The following is a 20204-nucleotide window of genomic DNA, read 5'->3' as shown; positions in this document are numbered from 1 at the left end:
GGAGGGAGGATTGGGAAGTGGGCTTTGGGCTGTGTGTGAGTGAAAGAAGCACCCTTGGATGCCTCCAAGAGTGGGTGCTCGGACCCAGTTAGGACAGGAGACAGCCGTGTGCAGGTGTGTGTGCCAGTGGGCATGTGCGTGGTCTCACTCTTGAGTGTGTGTGGAGGGGCTCCCACTCGCCTCTCTAGGACTCCATACACACCCTCATGTTCTCCATAAATAAACATATGGCCTGACACTTAAATATGGTGCCCTTGCACAGTAGACAACCTAAGCACCTGAACGGACTCTTTGGTCCTATGGATACTGTCCCCCTTTTCTGGGTGAGAAACTGAGGCTCAAAGATTAAGTGTCTTGCCCAGTTCACAAAAGCAGCTGGAGGTCAGTCATCTTAAGTAAAACAGCAGGGGATCAAGCACCTCCCTTGTTACCTACCTCCTTCCAAAACCAACAGCCACCTTTGAGCTCCAAACCCCCCAGGGTCACAGGCTCTGGCTAAGGTGGGAATGGATGGAGCTGGCAAATGCATGTCTGAAATCCATTCTGAGTTCATGCTGGGCAGGATATCCCACTGTTATGTGCAGAAACCAACTGACAAGCTGGTACTAGAGAGGGCAGGATGGGGTGGGAGCTGTTATCTCTGGTCTGGGGGTGATAGGAGAGGTACAAAGCTGCCTCCACTGGCAGAAAGGTGGCAGCTCTGGGTGGTGGCAAGGGGGACGAGCTTGGTCCGATTGCTTTGGTACAAAATTGCCCTCTGCCCAACAGTGACCAACTTTAAGAGCGTTTCTAGAAGGTTCCCCCACCATGTATTCTCTGCAGAGCTGGAAATCAAAAGGGGACTTTGGTCAGAAGAGATTTTTCATAAACTTTAGCCCTAAAATGGACTAGAAGGAACCATAAAGACATCTAATACGAGATCGGCACCCTTATTTCAAAGAAGAGGAAACTGAGGCCCAGACAGGGTAGGTAAGTTGAGGTCACCCAGCAAACCTGCAGCCAAGTCAGGAATAGATGGCAGGCCTGTGACTCACAGCCAGACCCCTTTCTCCCACTCCAATAGGGCTTTTTTTCCATTCACATCTGTATCCTTTTACCCATTTAGAACCATTTCTGAGTCGTGTATTCACACCTGAGGATGCAAAGTTGGTGGGTGGGTCCTGGGGCTTGGCCTGCCAGCGTGCCAAGCCTCTCCTGATTTCTCAGCAATGGTGCCGCCAGCCTCACCCTGAGAATTGAGAAGCAAAGAATTCCTCCCATCATCCACTAATGAAACTGGCAATGCCACTGGGTGGGTCCAGTCCGAACTGTCAGGGCTCGGGGTGCAGCTCCCCCAGGCTTTGTCCCCTCAACACAGAACGCAAAGGCACAAGACATCAGGGTTAATGAACAGCTTTATTTGCCTTTGACAGCATCCATTTTTCTTACATTCTTAATTAATTTGCCATTAAAGTGCTGGAAAATTTCTTAATCACGATAACATTTGTTAAAAGAAATCAGAATATCAGGAGCATGGCAGTCAAGAAGAAAACATTTCTCTTACAGTTCACAAAACGGAAGCCCCTCGTGGTGAGCTGGTGGGTTGGCCAATTTACAAAGATATTCTAATTCCCTCTCACCAAACTGGCTGTGACCGCCACCCCTGGAGAAAAGGCGATGCTAAAGAGTTCTAAAAACACCCACACGCCCTGCCTGCCAGCTCCTCTCGGCCGTCTTTGGGTGTTTGCTGTTTGAGTAGATCCAATCTTAGGAGAAATGGAGGTCTGGCCCCCTCTACTGCCTTCTACCCCACCCCACCCTTACTAACAAAAGCCCCAAAAGTCATTACAATGAAAAAGTGGGTTTCCATTATCCCGACACTAACAATGTTCAGTAAAAATGAAGATAATAAACACAAAAGCTTGCTTAGTAAACAGGAGCTCTCAGCATTCAATGCAAAAAACTGAAATCTTAAGGCAAATACTGTTGATTTTGCACATGGGCTGGACGAACTTGGAACTCTTTACCTATCTGGAAAGCTCCGGGAGCCTAAAGGCGGTCTGCGCCTGCCACTGGCCGAGGCCAGATCTTTGCATTACTGCTGAGGCTGTTGGCGTGTTTCTCTTTGGAGTTTATATACAAACACACCCAAGGCTGATGTCTTTTTATACATATATGTACACACACAAAGGCCGGCTACTCTTTCTTAGTGGAAACGGCCAGTTCCACCTCGGGAAGCTGGATGCCAACCTTAGTCCCACTGTCATTGCTAGAAGAAGATGACAGTCGGGACTTCTTAGAGGCCAGGGACACTCCACTCCCCTGTAACTTGCCTGTCTCATCATCACTCCCAGTCACCTCATAATGACCTTTGCTCTTTGACCCCAATCCACCAAAGGTACCAAATTTCAGCTTCCCCTGTTTCCCTTTGACTTTCCCGCCTTCCAGAGACACTTCTCCACCTTCAAACTCCAAAGTCCCAGGCGGGGTGGAAGGTGCAGAGAGCTCCCTCTCGTCACTGAAGGAATTCGAGCGGTGCCGTGGCTTCTTGCTTTTAAATAAGGAGAATTTGCCTTTGGGCGAAGATGTTTCGGCCTCTGCCTCTCCTTCCAGAGAACCTAGGCTGGCCTTGGAGCTCTTCAGGTCACCTTTGGACCCTGAAATGGATGCTTCTGGTGAGCCAGTGACACCACCTTTCCCTTTAGGTTTGGAAAAATTGAACTTGGGCATTTTGATTTTGGACTTTTTAAGTTTTACGTCGGACTCTTCCCACTCGCCCTCTCCGGCACCAGACTGGACACTGGCCTCTGCTTTAGGAAAGCTGATATCCACCCCCACTTCTCTGCCAACCAGCTCACGGCCAGAGAAGGTGAATTTGGGGATCTTCATCTTGGGGAATGTTACTTTTCCAGATCCGCTTCCCAAGGGACCTTGAGGCCCAGAGACGCTCAGCCCAGGACCCTGGAGTCCAATCTGGCCTCCTTTCACACCTCCTTCTCCCTTTGGTCCTGAGAAATGAAGTCCCCCAGCGAACTTAGGTGCATCCAGGTTGAGAGCGGAGGAGACCTGGGGTCCTTTCCACTCACCCCCGGAACCTTTGACACTCACATGCCCTTCGCCCAGGCTGATATCTGGGGCACTGACACCCCCTGAAACATCCACACCTCCTTTGATTTTGGGGCCCTTCAAGCTGACACCGAAATCAGACTCAGGAGATGCCACATTAAATGAAGGCCCCTTCACGCTAATGTCAGGAGCAGCCCCATGGAAACCTTTCAGATCGCCTTTGATTTCAGGACCAGAAATTTGCCCGGTTGGGAGTTTCACATTCACACCTGGCAGCTCCACACCACATCCAGAGGACTTAATTCCAGGCATTTGAAGGTCTCCTTCTAGGCCCTGAACACTGATGCCTGGAAGACCTCCTCCAACAGTGGGGCCTTTCAACTCACCAGTGACCCCAAGGCTCCCTTTTACTTTTGGTCCTTCCAAGTTCAAGTCCACATCCGGTGCTGAGATTTGAGGGCCAGAGATCTGAGGCCCCTTCAGGTTCAGGCCTCCCAGGTTCACATCCATGCCTGGCCCCTTTAGTTCTCCAGAAACCTGTGGCCCCTTGACGTTAACGTCCAAGTCAGACCCTGGAGTGGAGATGCCAAACTGGGGCAGCTTCATTTGGGGAAGTTTAATACCACCTTCAGATGCCTCCAAGCTTAGATCAGGAGCACCTACTGATACTTTAGGGCCCTTGATGTCACCAGAGACAGCCAGGTCTCCCTGCAGGCTTGGTCCCTTCAGGGTCACATCTGGTACTCCAACGTTAAACGCTGTCGTGGCATCAATCCCCGGCACTTTCACACCGTCTCCTTCCATCTTCACCTTTCCACCGACACCTCTGAGGTCAAGCCCTGGAGCGTGCACCTTCATGCTGGGAACAGATGCATCCAGGTCTCCTTTCAAACTTGGTCCTTTCAAGTTCAGGTCAAGGTCAGGTCCAGAGACTTTTGGCATAGACAGGTTCACTGAAGGCAAGTCTACTTTCGGCCCCTTCAGAGACACGTCAGGGCCTTCAAGCTTAACATCTGGTGCGCTCAAGCCTCCTTCAAGAGAGGGCAGCTGGGCATGGACCTCAGCTCCCCCACCCTCCATTTTCACACCAGGGACGCCGATCTTGGGCATTGAAAACTTGGGGAACTTGATTTTCGATTCTGGACCTTGCAGATCTACATCTGGTCCTTCCAGGTCCACACTGGGGACATCACCCTTTATCTTTGGTCCTTTCAAGCTAACATTCACATCAGGGATGGAGACTTGAGGGGCAGAAATGCCGAATGCTTTGACTTTAGCATCTGGGCCTTCAATGTTGATGTCAGGTGCGTCCAAGTTTGCCTGCACCCTGGGGCCTTTCAAGTCACCCTCTATTTTTGGCCCTGAAACATCCACACCTGGCACTTTGAACTTAGGAGCCTTCAGCTTCACGTCAGGACCTCCCACATTAATCCCTGGTGAAGAAATATCCACATGAGGTGCCTGGATTTCACCCTCCATTTTGGGGGTAGGGAGGGGGGCTTCAGCTTTAAATTTAGGTGATTTAATGTCAAATTCCACATCTGGGAAGTACATTTTTCCAAACATAGGTTTCTTGGTTTTGGGAGATTTCACATCAGCTTTAAGTGTGGCATCCGGCCCTGCAACATTGACATCTATATCAGGAGTCTTGAGACTGGCATCAATTTCGCCCCCAGGAACATTCAAATCAAATCCCTGTTTTTTGGCCTTAATTTTAGGACCACTCATGTGAATTTTAGGCATTTTAAACTTACTTTTCTTGCCCTTGGCACCAACACTAATTTCAGGAGTCTCAACATTCAGCTCAGCCTCAGGGACAGTCACATCGAGTGAAGGTGACTTCAAGTCAGCTTTAGGGCTTTTTGCCCCAAATCCAAACTTGGGTTTCTTAAATTTGGGAATTTTAACATCGGGTCCCTCGATGTTAATATCTGGGCTTTCCATGTGTACATCTAAGCTTGGAGCTTCTAAATCAACCTTGGGCCCCTTGAGGTCCAGTTCACCACCTTCTAACTTGGGACCAGAAACTCCAATTTTGGGTGTCTTGAGGTGCAAATCAATATCAGGAGCAGTTACTTTAGGAGCAGATATATCCAGTGATGGCATCTTCAAATTTGGGCCACTGAGTTTGGCATCAGGGCCTTCAAAATCCAGACCTGGACCTTTAAGGTCTACTTCTGGGCCTTTGAAAGCACCTTCAATCTTAGGGACAGACACATCAAAACCTCCTTTGATTTTGGGTCCTTTCAAATCTAGGTCAACATCAGGCTTGGAGATTTTGGGGGCTTTGATGTTCATCTCAGGCATCTTAAACTTGGGGCCCTTCAGTTTTGCATCTGGACCTTCGATATTCACATCTGGAACATCAATGTCCACCTTGGGCCCTGAGACATCAATGTCAGCCTTGGGCAGGTTCACATCCACTTCTGGGCCCTCTCCTTTGAAGCCAGGCATGCTGAACTTGGGCATTTTCACCTTGGGCATCTTCAAGTGCCAGTCTGGGCCATGAACGTCCACGTCTGGGACATCAATGTCCACTTTGGGCCCTTTGATGTCAACTTCAGGGCCCTTGAGGTCACCTTCCACCTTCGGCAGAGAAACATCCACATCGCCCTTTACTTTGGGACCTTTCAGGTTTAAGTCAATGTCGGGCATGGAGATCTTAGGAGCTTTGATGTTCATCTCTGGCATCTTGAACTTAGGGCCCTTCAGTTTCGCATCTGGACCTTCGATATTCACATCTGGAACATCAATGTCTACCTTGGGTCCTGAAACATCAATGTCGGCCTTGGGCAGGTTCACATCCACTTCTGGGCCCTCTCCTTTGAAGCCAGGCATGCTGAACTTGGGCATTTTCACCTTGGGCATCTTCAAGTGCCAGTCTGGGCCATGAATGTCCACATCGGGGGCATCAAGGTCCACTTTGGGCCCTTTGATGTCAACTTCAGGGCCCTTGAGGTCACCTTCCACCTTCGGCAGGGAAACATCCACGTCGCCCTTTACCTTGGGACCCTTGAGATTCAGGTCGACTTCCGGCATGGAGATCTTGGGTGCCTTGAGGTGCAGGTCAGGCATTTTAAACTTGGGGCCCTTCAGTTTCCCTTCTGGACCATGAATGTCAATATCAGGAGTGTCTATGTCCAGCTTAGGGCCTTTAACATCCACTTTGGGGCCTTTCAGATCTCCTTCCAGTTTAGGAATGGAAACATCCAAATCTCCTTTTACTTTAGGTCCTTTCAAGTTCAAATCAATGTCACTCATGGAGATTTGTGGGGTTTTGAAATGGACATCAGGCATCTTAAATTTGGGACCTTTGAGTTTCCCTTCAGGACCTTCAATGTCCACCTCTGGCCCTTTCAGATCACCCTGCACCTTAGGTAGCGAAAGGTCCACATCCCCCTTTACCTTTGGCCCTTTCAGATTTAAGTCAAAGTCAGGCATGGAGATCTTGGGGGCTTTAATGTGCATCTCTGGCATTTTAAATTTGGGTCCCTTCAATTTTCCTTCTGGACCTTCAACATTGATATCAGGAGTGTCAATGTCCAATTTAGGGCCCTTGATGTCTACCTCAGGGCCCTTGAGGTCACCTTCCACTTTAGGCAAAGAGACATCCACATCACCCTTCATTTTGGGGCCCTTCAGGTTAAAGTCAAGGTCAGGCATGGAGATTTTGGGGGCTTTGATGTTCATATCCGGCATCTTGAACTTAGGGCCCTTCAGTTTTGCATCTGGACCTTCGATATTCACATCTGGAACATCAATGTCCACCTTGGGCCCTGAAACATCAATGTCAGCCTTGGGTAGGTTCACATCCACTTCTGGGCCCTCTCCTTTGAAGCCAGGCATGCTGAACTTGGGCATTTTCACCTTGGGCATCTTCAAGTGCCAGTCTGGGCCATGAACGTCCACGTCTGGGACATCAATGTCCACTTTGGGCCCTTTGATGTCAACTTCAGGGCCCTTGAGGTCACCTTCCACCTTCGGCAGAGAAACATCCACATCACCCTTTACTTTGGGACCTTTCAGGTTTAAGTCAATGTCGGGCATGGAGATCTTAGGAGCTCTGATGTTCATCTCTGGCATCTTGAACTTGGGGCCCTTCAGTTTTGCATCTGGACCTTCTATGTTCACATCTGGAACATCAATGTCCACCTTGGGCCCTGAGACATCAATGTCGGCCTTGGGCAGGTTCACATCCACTTCTGGGCCCTCTCCTTTGAAGCCAGGCATGCTGAACTTGGGCATTTTCACCTTGGGCATCTTCAAGTGCCAGTCTGGGCCATGAACGTCCACATCTGGGACATCAATGTCCACTTTGGGCCCTCTGATGTCAACTTCAGGACCCTTGAGGTCACCTTCAACTTTGGGCAGAGAAACGTCCACATCACCCTTTACCTTGGGACCCTTAAGATTCAGGTCGACTTCAGGCATGGAGATCTTGGGTGCCTTGAGGTGCAGGTCAGGCATTTTAAACTTGGGGCCCTTCAGTTTCCCTTCTGGACCATGAATGTCAATGTCAGGAGTGTCTATGTCCACCTTGGGTCCTGAGACATCAATGTCAGCTTTGGGCAGTTTCACATCCACTTCTGGGCCCTCTCCTTTAAAGCCAGGCATGCTGAACTTCGGCATTTTCACCTTGGGCATCTTCAGGTGCCAGTCTGGGCCATGAACATCCACATCTGGGGCATCAAGGTCCACTTTGGGCCCTTTGTTGTCAATTTCAGGAGGCTTTAGGTCTCCTTCCACCTTAGGCAGGGAAACATCCATATCTCCTTTCACCTTAGGACCTTTCAGGTGCAAATCAATGTCAGGCATGGAGATCTTGGGGGCTTTGATGTTCATCTCTGGCATCTTGAACTTGGGGCCCTTCAGTTTCGCATCTGGACCTTCGATATTCACATCTGGAACTTCAACATCCACCTTGGGTGCTGAGACATCAATGTCAGCCTTGGGGAGGTTCACATCCACATCAGGGCCCTCTCCTTTGAAGCCTGGCATGCTGATCTTGGGCATTTTTATCTTGGGCATCTTCAGGTGCCAGTCTGGGCCATGAACATCCACATCTGGGGCATCAATGTCCACTTTGGGGCCTTTGATGTCAACTTCAGGGACTTTTACGTCCCCTTCCACCTTAGGCAGGCAAACATCCATATCTCCTTTCACCTTAGGACCTTTCAGGTGCAAATCAAAGTCAGGCATGGAGATCTTGGGGGCTTTGATGTTCATCTCAGGCATCTTGAACTTAGGACCTTTCAACTTTCCTTCTGGTCCTTCAATATTAACGTCGGGGCCTTCAATGTCCACCTTGGGTCCAGTGACATCAATGTCAGCCTTGGGCAGGTTCACATCCACATCAGGGCCCTCTCCTTTGAAGCCTGGCATGCTGATCTTGGGCATTTTTATCTTGGGCATCTTCAGGTGCCAGTCTGGGCCATGGACATCCACATCTGGGGCATCAATGTCCGCTTTGGGACCTTTGATGTCAACTTCAGGGCCTTTCAGATCCCCTTCAATCTTGGGAAGGGAAACATCAACATCACCCTTCACCGTGGGGCCCTTCAGGTTTAAATCAATGTCAGGCATGGAGATCTTTGGAGCCTTTAGGTGCATCTCTGGCATCTTGAATTTGGGCCCCTTCAATTTCCCCTCTGGGCCTTCAATGTTAATATCAGGAGTGTCAATGTCCACTTTGGGGCCCTTGATGTCCACCTCTGGGCCCTTGAGGTCACCTTCCATTTTCGGCAAAGAGATGTCCACATCGCCTTTCATTTTGGGGCCCTTCAGGTTCAGATCAAAGTCCGGCATGGAGATCTTAGGGGCTTTGATGTTCATCTCTGGCATCTTGAACTTGGGACCTTTCAACTTTCCCTCTGGTCCTTCAATGTTAACATCAGGGCCTTCAATGTCCACTTTGGGTGCTGAGATATCAATGTCAGCCTTGGGCAGGTTCACATCCACTTCTGGGCCCTCTCCTTTGAAGCCAGGCATGCTGAACTTGGGCAGTTTCACCTTGGGCATCTTCAGGTGCCAGTCTGGGCCATGGACATCCACATCAGGGGCATCAATGTCCACTTTGGGGCCTTTGATATCAACCTCTGGCCCTTTCAGATCCCCTTCAACTTTGGGCAGAGAAACATCCACATCTCCTTTCACCTTGGGGCCCTTGAGGTTTAAATCAATGTCAGGCATAGAGATCTTGGGAGCTTTGATATTCATGTCGGGCATCTTGAGTTTGGGACCTTTGAAGCCTCCTTCTGGACCTTCCACATTGATTTCTGGGCCCCCAATGTCCATTCTGGGACCCTCTATGTTGACATCTCCTTTTGGAAGACCCACAGCCATATCGGGCCCTTCTGCTTTTAAGCCAGGCACGCTGAACTTGGGCATTTTCATTTTGGGCATTTTCAAATTCCAGTCTGGACCATGAACATCCACATCAGGTGCATCAAGATGAACTTCTGGCGCCTTAATGTCCACTTTGGGTCCTTTAAAGTCACCTTCTAGATTAGGCACTGCAACATCTAAGTCTCCTTTGACTTTAGGACTTTTCAGATTTAACTCCACATCAGGCATAGAAACTTTAGGAGATGAAATACTCAGGAAAGGCATTTTGAACTTGGATCCTTTCACTTTTCCTTGGACCTCAACATCAGGAGCATTAATATCAACTTTTGGACCTGTTACATCAATATCTGGCTTTTTAACTTTGACATCCACCTCAGGTGTCTGAACTTTGGAGCCCGAAAAATTGAATTTGGGAAGCTTAAAACGAGATTTCTTTGCCTTGCCTTCAACATTGAGCTTAGGACCAGAAATGTCCACTTCTGGGCCCTTTACATCCAACTTGGGAGCTTTAATGTCACCTTCCAATTTGGGCCCACAAACTTCAACATCTCCCTTAAGCTTTGAGCCTTTTAAATTCAGGTCAATTTCTGGCATGGAGATCTTGGGCACGTTTACATGCATGTCAGGCATCTTCAGTTTGGGACCTTTTAATTTGCCTTCTGGGCCATGAATGTCAATATCTGGAGCATCTACATCTATCTTTGGGCCCTTGATGTCAAGAGTAGGGCCTTTCAAATCACCTTCTACATTTGGAAGTGAAACATCCACCTCTCCTTTCACTTTAGGGCCTTTAAAGTCCAAATCAGGCATCGATATTTTAGGAGCTTTGATGTTCATCTCTGGCATTTTGAACTTAGGGCCCTTCAGTTTTGCATCTGGTCCTTCAATATTCACATCTGGAACATCAATGTCCACCTTGGGCCCTGAGACATCAATATCAGCCTTGGGAAGACTCACATCCACTTCTGGGCCCTCTCCTTTGAAGCCAGGCATGCTGAACTTGGGCATTTTCACCTTGGGCATCTTCAAGTGCCAGTCTGGGCCATGAACGTCCACATCAGGGGCATCAAGGTCCACTTTGGGCCCTTTAATGTCAACTTCAGGGCCCTTGAGGTCACCTTCCACCTTCGGCAGAGAAACATCCACATCGCCCTTTACTTTGGGACCTTTCAGGTTTAAGTCAATGTCGGGCATGGAGATCTTAGGAGCTTTGATGTTCATCTCTGGCATCTTGAACTTAGGGCCCTTCAGTTTCGCATCTGGACCTTCGATATTCACGTCTGGAACATCAATGTCCACCTTGGGTCCTGAGACATCAATGTCGGCCTTGGGCAGGTTCACATCCACTTCTGGGCCCTCTCCTTTGAAGCCAGGCATGCTGAACTTGGGCATTTTCACCTTGGGCATCTTCAGGTGCCAGTCCGGGCCATGAACATCAGTGTCCACTTTGGGCCCTTTGATGTCAACTTCAGGGCCCTTGAGGTCACCTTCCACCTTCGGCAGGGAAACATCCACGTCGCCCTTTACCTTGGGACCTTTCAGATGCAAATCGAAGTCAGGCATGGAGATCTTGGGGGCTTTGATGTTCATCTCAGGCATCTTGAACTTAGGACCTTTCAACTTTCCTTCTGGTCCTTCAATATTAACATCGGGGCCTTCAATGTCCACCTTGGGTCCAGTGACATCAATGTCAGCCTTGGGCAGGTTCACATCCACATCAGGGCCCTCTCCTTTGAAGCCTGGCATGCTGATCTTGGGCATTTTTATCTTGGGCATCTTCAGGTGCCAGTCTGGGCCATGGACATCCACATCTGGGGCATCAATGTCCACCTTGGGGCTTTTGATGTCAACTTCAGGAGCCTTTACATCCCCTTCCACCCTAGGCAGGCAAACATCCATATCTCCTTTCACCTTAGGACCTTTCAGGTGCAAATCAATGTCAGGCATGGAGATCTTGGGGGCTTTGATGTTCATCTCAGGCATCTTGAACTTGGGACCTTTCAACTTTCCCTCTGGTCCTTCAATGTTAACATCAGGGCCTTCAATGTCCACTTTGGGTGCTGAGACATCAACGTCAGCCTTGGGCAGCTTCACATCCACATCTGGGCCCTCTCCTTTAAAGCCTGGCATGCTGAACTTGGGCATTTTCATCTTGGGCATCTTCAGGTGCCAGTCTGGGCCTTGAACATCTACATCTGGGGCATCAATGTCCACTTTGGGGCCTTTTAGGTCACCTTCCACCTTAGGCAGGGAAACATCCACATCTCCTTTGACCTTAGGACCTTTCAAGTGCAAATCTACATCAGGCATGGAGATCTTGGGGGCTTTGATGTTCATCTCAGGCATCTTGAACTTGGGTCCTTTTAATTTGCCCTCTGGTCCTTCAATGTCGATATCCGGCCCACTGATGTCACCCTTGAGGTCTGGCCCTTTGAGGCCACCTTCCAATTTTGGAACATCTACATCCACCTCTCCCTTTATCTTGGGGCTTTTTAAGTGTAGATCAATGTCTGGCATGGAGATTTTGGGAGCTTTAAAGTGCATGTCTGGCATCTTAAATTTAGGACTTTTCCATTTGCCATCTGGGCCTTCCACAGTTACATCTGGCATATCAACATCCAATTTGGGGCCTTTGACACCCAATTCTGGACTCTTTAACTCTCCTTCCATCTTTGGGGCAGAAACATCAAAGTCTCCTTTGACTTTAGGTCCCTTTAAGTTGAAATCAACATCAGGCATAGAGATCTTGGGGGCATGAAAGTGCATTTCAGGCATCTTGAACTTAGGGCCTTTCAGTTTTCCTTCTGGACCCTCAATGTTCACATCTGGGGCTTCAATGTCAACCTTGGGTGCAGAGATGTCAATGTCAGCCTTGGGCAGGTTCACATCCACTTCTGGGCCTTCTGCTTTGAAGCCAGGCATGCTGAACTTGGGCATTTTCATCTTGGGCATCTTCAGGTGCCAGTCCGGGCCATGAACATCCACATCTGGGGCATCGATGTCAACTTTGGGCCCTTTAATGCCCACATCTGGCACTTTCATTTCACCTTCTATCTTGGGAACAGACACGTCCATATCCCCTTTGACTTTGGGGCCTTTCAAGTGTAAGTCTACATCAGGCATGGAGATCTTGGGGGCCTTGAAGTGCATCTCAGGCATCTTAAACTTGGGACCCTTCAGCTTCCCTTCTGGTCCCTCAAGGCTCACATCTGGGGCTTCAACGTCAACCTTGGGTCCAGTGACGTCAATGTCAGCCTTGGGCAGGTTCACATCCACTTCTGGGCCTTCTGCTTTGAAGCCAGGCATGCTGAACTTGGGCATTTTCATCTTGGGCATCTTCAGGTGCCAGTCCGGGCCATGAACATCCACATCTGGGGCATCGATGTCAACTTTGGGCCCTTTAATGCCCACATCTGGCACTTTCATTTCACCTTCTATCTTGGGAACAGACACATCCATATCCCCTTTGACTTTGGGGCCTTTCAAGTGTAAGTCCACATCAGGCATGGAGATCTTGGGGGCCTTGAAGTGCATGTCTGGCATCTTAAACTTGGGGCCTTTCAACTTTGCATCAGGACATTCCAGATCAACATCAGGCACCTCCACATCCACAGTGGGGCCTTTCAAATCTCCTTCCAATTTTGGCACAGACACATCCATATCCCCTTTGACTTTGGGGCCTTTCAAGTGTAAGTCTACATCAGGCATGGAGATCTTGGGGGCCTTGAAGTGCATCTCAGGCATCTTAAACTTGGGACCCTTCAGCTTCCCTTCTGGTCCCTCAAGGCTCACATCTGGGGCTTCAACGTCAACCTTGGGTCCAGAGATGTCAATGTCAGCCTTGGGCAGGTTCACATCCACTTCTGGGCCCTCTGCTTTGAAGCCAGGCATGCTGAACTTGGGCATTTTCATCTTGGGCATTTTCAAGTGCCAGTCCGGGCCATGAACATCCACATCTGGGGCATCGATGTCAACTTTGGGCCCTTTAATGCCCACATCTGGCACTTTCATTTCACCTTCTACCTTGGGAACAGACACGTCCATATCCCCTTTGACTTTGGGGCCTTTCAAGTGTAAGTCCACATCAGGCATGGAGATCTTGGGGGCCTTGAAATGCATGTCTGGCATCTTAAACTTGGGGCCTTTCAACTTTGCATCAGGACATTCCAGATCAACATCAGGCACCTCCACATCCACAGTGGGGCCTTTCAAATCTCCTTCCAATTTTGGCACAGACACATCCATATCCCCTTTGACTTTGGGGCCTTTCAAGTGTAAGTCTACATCAGGCATGGAGATCTTGGGGGCCTTGAAGTGCATCTCAGGCATCTTAAACTTGGGACCCTTCAGCTTCCCTTCTGGTCCCTCAAGGCTCACATCTGGGGCTTCAACGTCAACCTTGGGTCCAGTGATGTCAATGTCAGCCTTGGGCAGATTCACATCCACTTCTGGGCCTTCTGCTTTGAAGCCAGGCATGCTGAACTTGGGCATTTTCATCTTGGGCATTTTCAAGTGCCAGTCCGGGCCATGAACATCCACATCTGGGGCATCGATGTCAACTTTGGGCCCTTTAATGCCCACATCTGGCACTTTCATTTCACCTTCTATCTTGGGAACAGACACATCCATATCCCCTTTGACTTTGGGGCCTTTCAAGTGTAAGTCCACATCAGGCATGGAGATCTTAGGGGCCTTGAAATGCATGTCTGGCATCTTAAACTTGGGGCCTTTCAACTTTGCATCAGGACATTCCAGATCAACATCAGGCACCTCCATATCCACACTGGGGCCTTTCAAATCTCCCTCCAATTTTGGCACCGACACATCGACATTCCCTTTCACTTTGGGGCCCTTCAAGTGTACATCAGGCATGGAGATCTTGGGGGTCTTGAAGTGCATGTCTGGCATCTTAAACTTGGGGCCTTTCAACTTTGCATCCGGACATTCCAGATCAACGTCAGGCACCTCCACATCCACACTGGGGCCTTTGATATCAACTTGCGGACCTCTGAGATCACCTTCTAGTTCTGGCATGGAAGCATCTATCTCTCCTTTCAGTTTGGGTCCCTTCAAATTCAAGTCCACATCTGGCATAGATATTTTGGAAGTTTTGATATTCAACTTAGGCATCTTAAATTTAGAGCCTTTTAATTTTCCTTCTGGTCCCTCAACATCCAAATCAGGAGCATCAATGTCCATTTTGGGGCCAGAAACATTAATGTCAGCCTTTGGTAAGTTCACATCCACTTCTGGGCCCTCTCCTTTGAAGCCTGGCATGCTGAACTTGGGCATTTTCACCTTGGGCATCTTCAGGTGCCAGTCTGGGCCATGAACGTCCACATCCGGGACATCAATGTCCACTTTGGGTCCTTTAACGTTAACATCTGGCACTTTCATTTCACTTTCTACCTTGGGAACAGACACATCCACATCCCCTTTGACTTTGGGGCCTTTCAAATGTAAGTCCACATCAGGCATGGAGATCTTGGGGGCCTTGAAGTGCATGTCTGGCATCTTAAATTTGGGGCCTTTCATCTTTCCTTCTGGACATTCAATGTCAATATCACCAACATCCACATCCATCTTAGGGGCTTTCACATCAATTTCAGGACCTTTCAAGTCTCCTTCCACTTTGGGAAGAGAAACATCTGCATCAGTTTTTAGTTTAGGGGCTTTCAGATTTAGTCCAACATCAGGCATAGAGATTTTGTGTGTCTGTATACTCATGCTTGGCATCTTGAACTTGGGACCCTTTAGTTTCCCCTCTGGACCTTCGATGCTCACATCTGGAGCATCAATGTCCACCTTGGGCCCTGAAACATCAATGTCAGCCTTGGGCAGATTCACATCCACTTCTGGGCCCTCTCCTTTGAAGCCAGGCATGCTGAACTTGGGCATTTTCACTTTGGGCATCTTCAGGTGCCAGTCTGGGCCATGAACTCCCACATCTGGGGCATTAATGTCCACTTTAGGACTTTTGATGTCAACATCAGGAGGTTTTATCTCTCCTTCTACTTTTGGAACTGTAACATCATAATCTCCTTTCATTTTAGGACCTTTCAAATGCAAATCAACATCTGGCATGGATATCTTTTGAGGCTTTATATTCATTTCTGGCATCTTAAATTTAGGACCTTTTAGTTTTGCATCTGGACCTTCAATGTTCACATCTGGAATATCAATGTCCACCTTGGGTCCTGAGACATCAATGTCAGCCTTGGGCAGGTTCACATCCACTTCTGGGCCCTCTCCTTTGAAACCAGGCATGCTGAACTTGGGCATTTTCACCTTGGGCATCTTCAGGTGCCAGTCTGGGCCATGAGCATCAACATCTGGAGCACTGATGTCAACTTTGGGCCCTTTAATGTCAACATCTGGCACTTTTATGTCACCTTCTACATCAGGCAAAGACACATCTGCATCTCCCTTTAGTCTTGGCCCCTTAAGATTCAGGTTCACATCAGGCATGGAGATCTTGGGAGCCTTGAAGTGCATCTCAGGCATCTTAAACTTGGGACCCTTCAGCTTCCCTTCTGGTCCCTCAAGGCTCACATCTGGGGCTTCAATATCAACCTTGGGTCCAGAGACGTCAATATCAGCCTTGGGCAGGTTCACATCCACTTCTGGACCCTCTGCTTTGAAGCCAGGCATGCTGAACTTGGGCATTTTCATCTTGGGCATTTTCAAGTGCCAGTCCGGGCCATGAACGTCCACATCTGGGACATCAACGTCCACTTTGGGCCCTTTGATGTCAACATCTGGCACTTTCATTTCACCTTCTATCTTGGGAACAGACACATCCATATCCCCTTTGACTTTGGGGCCTTTCAAGTGTAAGTCTACATCAGGCATGGAGATCTTGGGGGCCTTGAAGTTCATCTCAGGCATCTTAAACTTGGGACCCTTCAGCATCCCTTCTGGTCCCTCAAGGCTCACATCTGGGGCTTCAATGTCAACCTTGGGTCCAGTGATGTCAATGTCAGCTTTGGGCAGGTTCACATCCACATCTGGGCCCTGACCTTTGAAGCTGGGCATGCTGAATTTAGGCATTTTCATCTTGGGCATTTTTAGGCTCCAGTCTGTACCTTGAACTTCCACATCTGGTACCTTAATATCTACCTTAGGGCCTTTCATGTCCACATCTGGAACTTTCATCTCACCTTCTATCTTTGGTGCAGACACATCCAGATTTCCTTTCATTTTGGGTCCTTTAAGATCCAGGTCAACATCTGGCAGACTCATCTTAGGAGCTTTGAAGTGCATCTCAGGCATCTTAAACTTGGGACCCTTCAACTTCCCTTCTGGTCCTTCAAGACTCAGATCTGGGGCACTAATATCTACCTTGGGTGCAGAAATGTCCACATCGGCCTTGGGCAAGTTCACATCTAATTCTGGGCCCTCTCCTTTGAGGCTGGGCATGGTAAATTTGGGCATTTTCATCTTGGGCATCTTTAGGTTCCAATCAGGACCATGAACTTCAACATCTGGGGCACTGACGTCTACTTGCGGCCCTTTCAGATCCCCTTCCAGCTTTGGCACTGTAACATCATATTCTCCCTTTACCTTGGGACCTTTCATATGCAAATCCATATCAGGCATGGAGATCTTCGGGGCCTTGATATTCATCTCAGGCATCTTCAACTTGGGACCCTTCAGTTTTCCTTCAAGTCCTTCAATATTTACATCTGGAACTTCAACGTCCACCTGGGGTCCTGAGACGTCAATGTCAGCTTTCGGCAGGTTCACATCCACTCCTGGGCCCTCTCCTTTGAAGCCAGGCATGCTGAACTTGGGCATTTTCACTTTGGGCATCTTCAGGTGCCAGTCTGGGCCATGAACATCCACATCTGGAGCATCAATGTCCATTTTGGCACTTTTAAGTTCAACATCAGAAACTTTAATCTCACCTTCAACCTTTGGCACTGTGACGTCATATTCTCCTCTTGCTCCAGGGCCTTTCAAATGTAAGTCCACATCTGGCATGGAGATCTTGGGGGTTTTGATATTCATCTCAGGCATCTTAAACTTGGGTCCTTTCAATTTCCCTTCTGGTCCCTCAATGCTCACATCCGGAGCACTAACATCTACCCTGGGCCCAGAAATGTCCACATCAGGCTTGGGCAGGTTCACGTCCACTTCTGGGCCTTCTGCTTTGAACCCCGGAACACTGAATTTGGGCATTTTCATTTTGGGCATTTTCAGATGCCAGTCTGGACCGTGAACATCCACATCTGGTGCATCAATGTCCAGCTGGGGGCCTTTCAGTTCTCCTTCAAGTTTTGGTACTGTTACATCACACTCTCCTTTTACTTTTGTGCCTTTAACATGCAAATCTACATCAGGCATGGAGATCTTTGGTGTCTTCACACTCACTTCAGGCAGCTTAATGTCAGGGCCTTTAAGTTTGCCCCCCAGGTCCCCTATGTTGACATTTGGGGCTTCCACATTGACCTTGGGCCCTGAAATACTGATATCTCCTTTGGGTAGATTCACGTCTACATCTGGGCCTTCTCCTTTGATTCCTGGAGTGCTGAACTTGGGCATTTTCATCTTGGGCATTTTCAGGTTCCATTCTGGGCCGTGAACATCCACATCTGGGGCACTGACATCCACTTTGGGGCCTCTGACATCAACTTCAGGGACTCTGACTTTCCCTTCTACTTTTGGGACTGCGACATCTACACCCCCTTTCACTTTAGGTGCAGCCACATTTAAGTCTACTTCTGCCATAGAAATCCTGCAGGTTCCTGTTTGCCCAGAAGGACCACTAAGCTTGGGTCCTGTCAGGGTCCCCTCTAGGCTGGGTGTCTTGATGTCTACTTTGGAGCCTTTAACTGCCACTTGAGGGCCTTTAACATCACCTTGCACCCCAGGAGCAGAAATGTGAATATCTCCTTTCAGTTTAGGGGACCCAAGGCTCAGATCCACATCCTGCATGGAGATTTTAGGTTTCTGAACAATCATTTCAGGACTCTTGACTTTAGGACCCTTTATCTTCCCTTCCAGCCCCCCAGGAACAACCTCAGGCAGGCTGATGTCCCCAGAGACCCCCGGAAGAGTCACTTCACCTGTGGGCAGTGTCACATCAATGCCAGCTCCCTCTCCCTCAGAACCTGATGCAGAGAATTTGGGGACTTTTATCTTGGGCATATTCAGTTTGCCTCCAGGCCCATGAATATCAACGTCGGGGGCTCGAACTTCCACACTGGGGCAAGGGATGCCGCCCTCGATTTTGGGAGCAGAGATGTCCACCCCTATGCTCCCCTGTGGCTTGGCACCTTTCAGGCCCAGGTTACCCTCAAGTGATGGCCCAGTGATTTGGGGGCCCTTCAGCTTCCCCTCAAGCCCCTCAACATTGAGAGAGGGAGCACTGACTTCTAGCTGAGGAGCCTGGATGTTCCCGTCGATGGTCAAGCCTGGCTTGCTGCCCTTGTGCCCCACAGAGAATTCAGGTGCAGAAACACTCAACCCTGCCTCTGGTGCCTGGCCCTCAACAGGTCCTGCTGAGACACCAAATTTTGGCATCTTCATGGTGGGAATTTTAATTTTCCCATTACTACCACTCTCAAGGGATAAGCCCTGCACCTCTACTGCCCCACCCCCAAGAGAAGATGAAATGTCCACTCCTGGAACTTGGACCCCTCCTTTGCCACCCAAATCAAAGCCCTTTGCACTGACACTGACACCTGGGCTTCCCACCTTTATCCCAGGCACGGTGACCTGGAGCTTCGAGTGGCCAGCACCTTGGAACTCTGGTCCCGAAGCAGAAATGGACCCTGCTCGGATGTCCACAGCAGAGCCTGCGGTTGGTGACACTGCCCCCGAGCCCGAGGGCAATCTGATCACTGTCTTCCCAGGCTGGGTCTCCACGCCCACGGTGGAGATTTCCGTCAGTTCATGCCGTGGAATCTTGATCTTGAACTCAGGGCTGCTGATGTCGATGTCCTTGGCTCCTTCCCGACCCGTCACATCCACAGTGTAGGCTGTGACCCTTCTAGTCACCGTGATGGTCCGGCTCTGGGTCTCCCCAGGATCCCCTTCCACTCCATCCTCCGACTTCAGCCGAGGCTTGATCTTCGTGGTGTAGATGCGCTGGTACTCCTCATCATCCCCGCTCTGCAGAAAGACACGCCCGGCAGAGGTTGCAGCAGAGTCTGCCCAGGTCACAGACGCCCAGCCACAGCCCAGCCAACAACATGGTTGCCTATTTCCCATGGAAGCCGGGACCATAACGGAGGTCCACAGAGCCTCCTGGGGCAGAGCACAGGGGCTGAAGAAAGGGACTGACAGCCACATCACAGGAGGAAAACAGAAATTATTGGGGAAAACTCCAAGAACAAAGCAAAGCCATGGGGAGAGGAAAGGTGTAGACTCCTGGACTATGTGGTCTGGGAGAAGGATTTACAATCAACCCTAGATTCAGACTAGCCTCTCCAGTCTCAGGGACACCTCCAGGTGACCAGCTCTGTGCTGACTTGACCCTTCGGCTCTCAACTCTCAACTCACTGGCTTGTTTGTCTAATCAGAGGGGGAATCCTCCCAGGGACCCTTCGGAAAGCATTGTTTAGTGTAAGCATTTGTCGAGACTGGTGGCGCTTGGATTAACACTTTCACTTGGACGACCCGATATTTGTGAAATACACAAGCCATCAGAAGGAGCAGAGAAACGTCTCTCAGGCAACTTTGCTGCCCAGTCTCTGACTCACAGATGAGTCCAGGCCTCTGGAAGTAGAAAAACGGTATCTGTGAGGCAGAGCTGGGCACCTGTGAAACCATTTCAAAGATTCTTACAAATCAGCCGACCTTCCTCCTGG

At 49.4% G+C, this 20204-nt stretch overlaps 1 protein-coding gene across 3 annotated transcripts in view; it reads right to left on the bottom strand.

Annotated features, from left to right (window-relative positions):
* Nucleotides 1-1376: 1376 nt before the first annotated feature.
* AHNAK (AHNAK nucleoprotein) overlaps nucleotides 1377-20204 on the bottom strand; it is a 30794-nt gene continuing 11966 nt past the window's right edge. For all 3 annotated transcript variants that reach the window (XM_087422784.1, XM_087422786.1, XM_087422785.1), the window contains exon 5: nucleotides 1377-19506. In XM_087422784.1, coding sequence (XP_087278910.1) covers nucleotides 2176-19506 — 17331 coding nt within the window. In that variant the 3' untranslated portion in view covers nucleotides 1377-2175. The remainder of the gene's footprint in view (nucleotides 19507-20204) is intronic.

The sequence above is a fragment of the Ceratotherium simum genome, chromosome 34, assembly GCF_057802395.1.
Source record: "Ceratotherium simum simum isolate JZ-2026a chromosome 34, ASM5780239v1, whole genome shotgun sequence".
NCBI lineage: Eukaryota > Metazoa > Chordata > Mammalia > Perissodactyla > Rhinocerotidae > Ceratotherium > Ceratotherium simum.
This window is presented reverse-complemented; position numbering and strand designations above follow the sequence as displayed.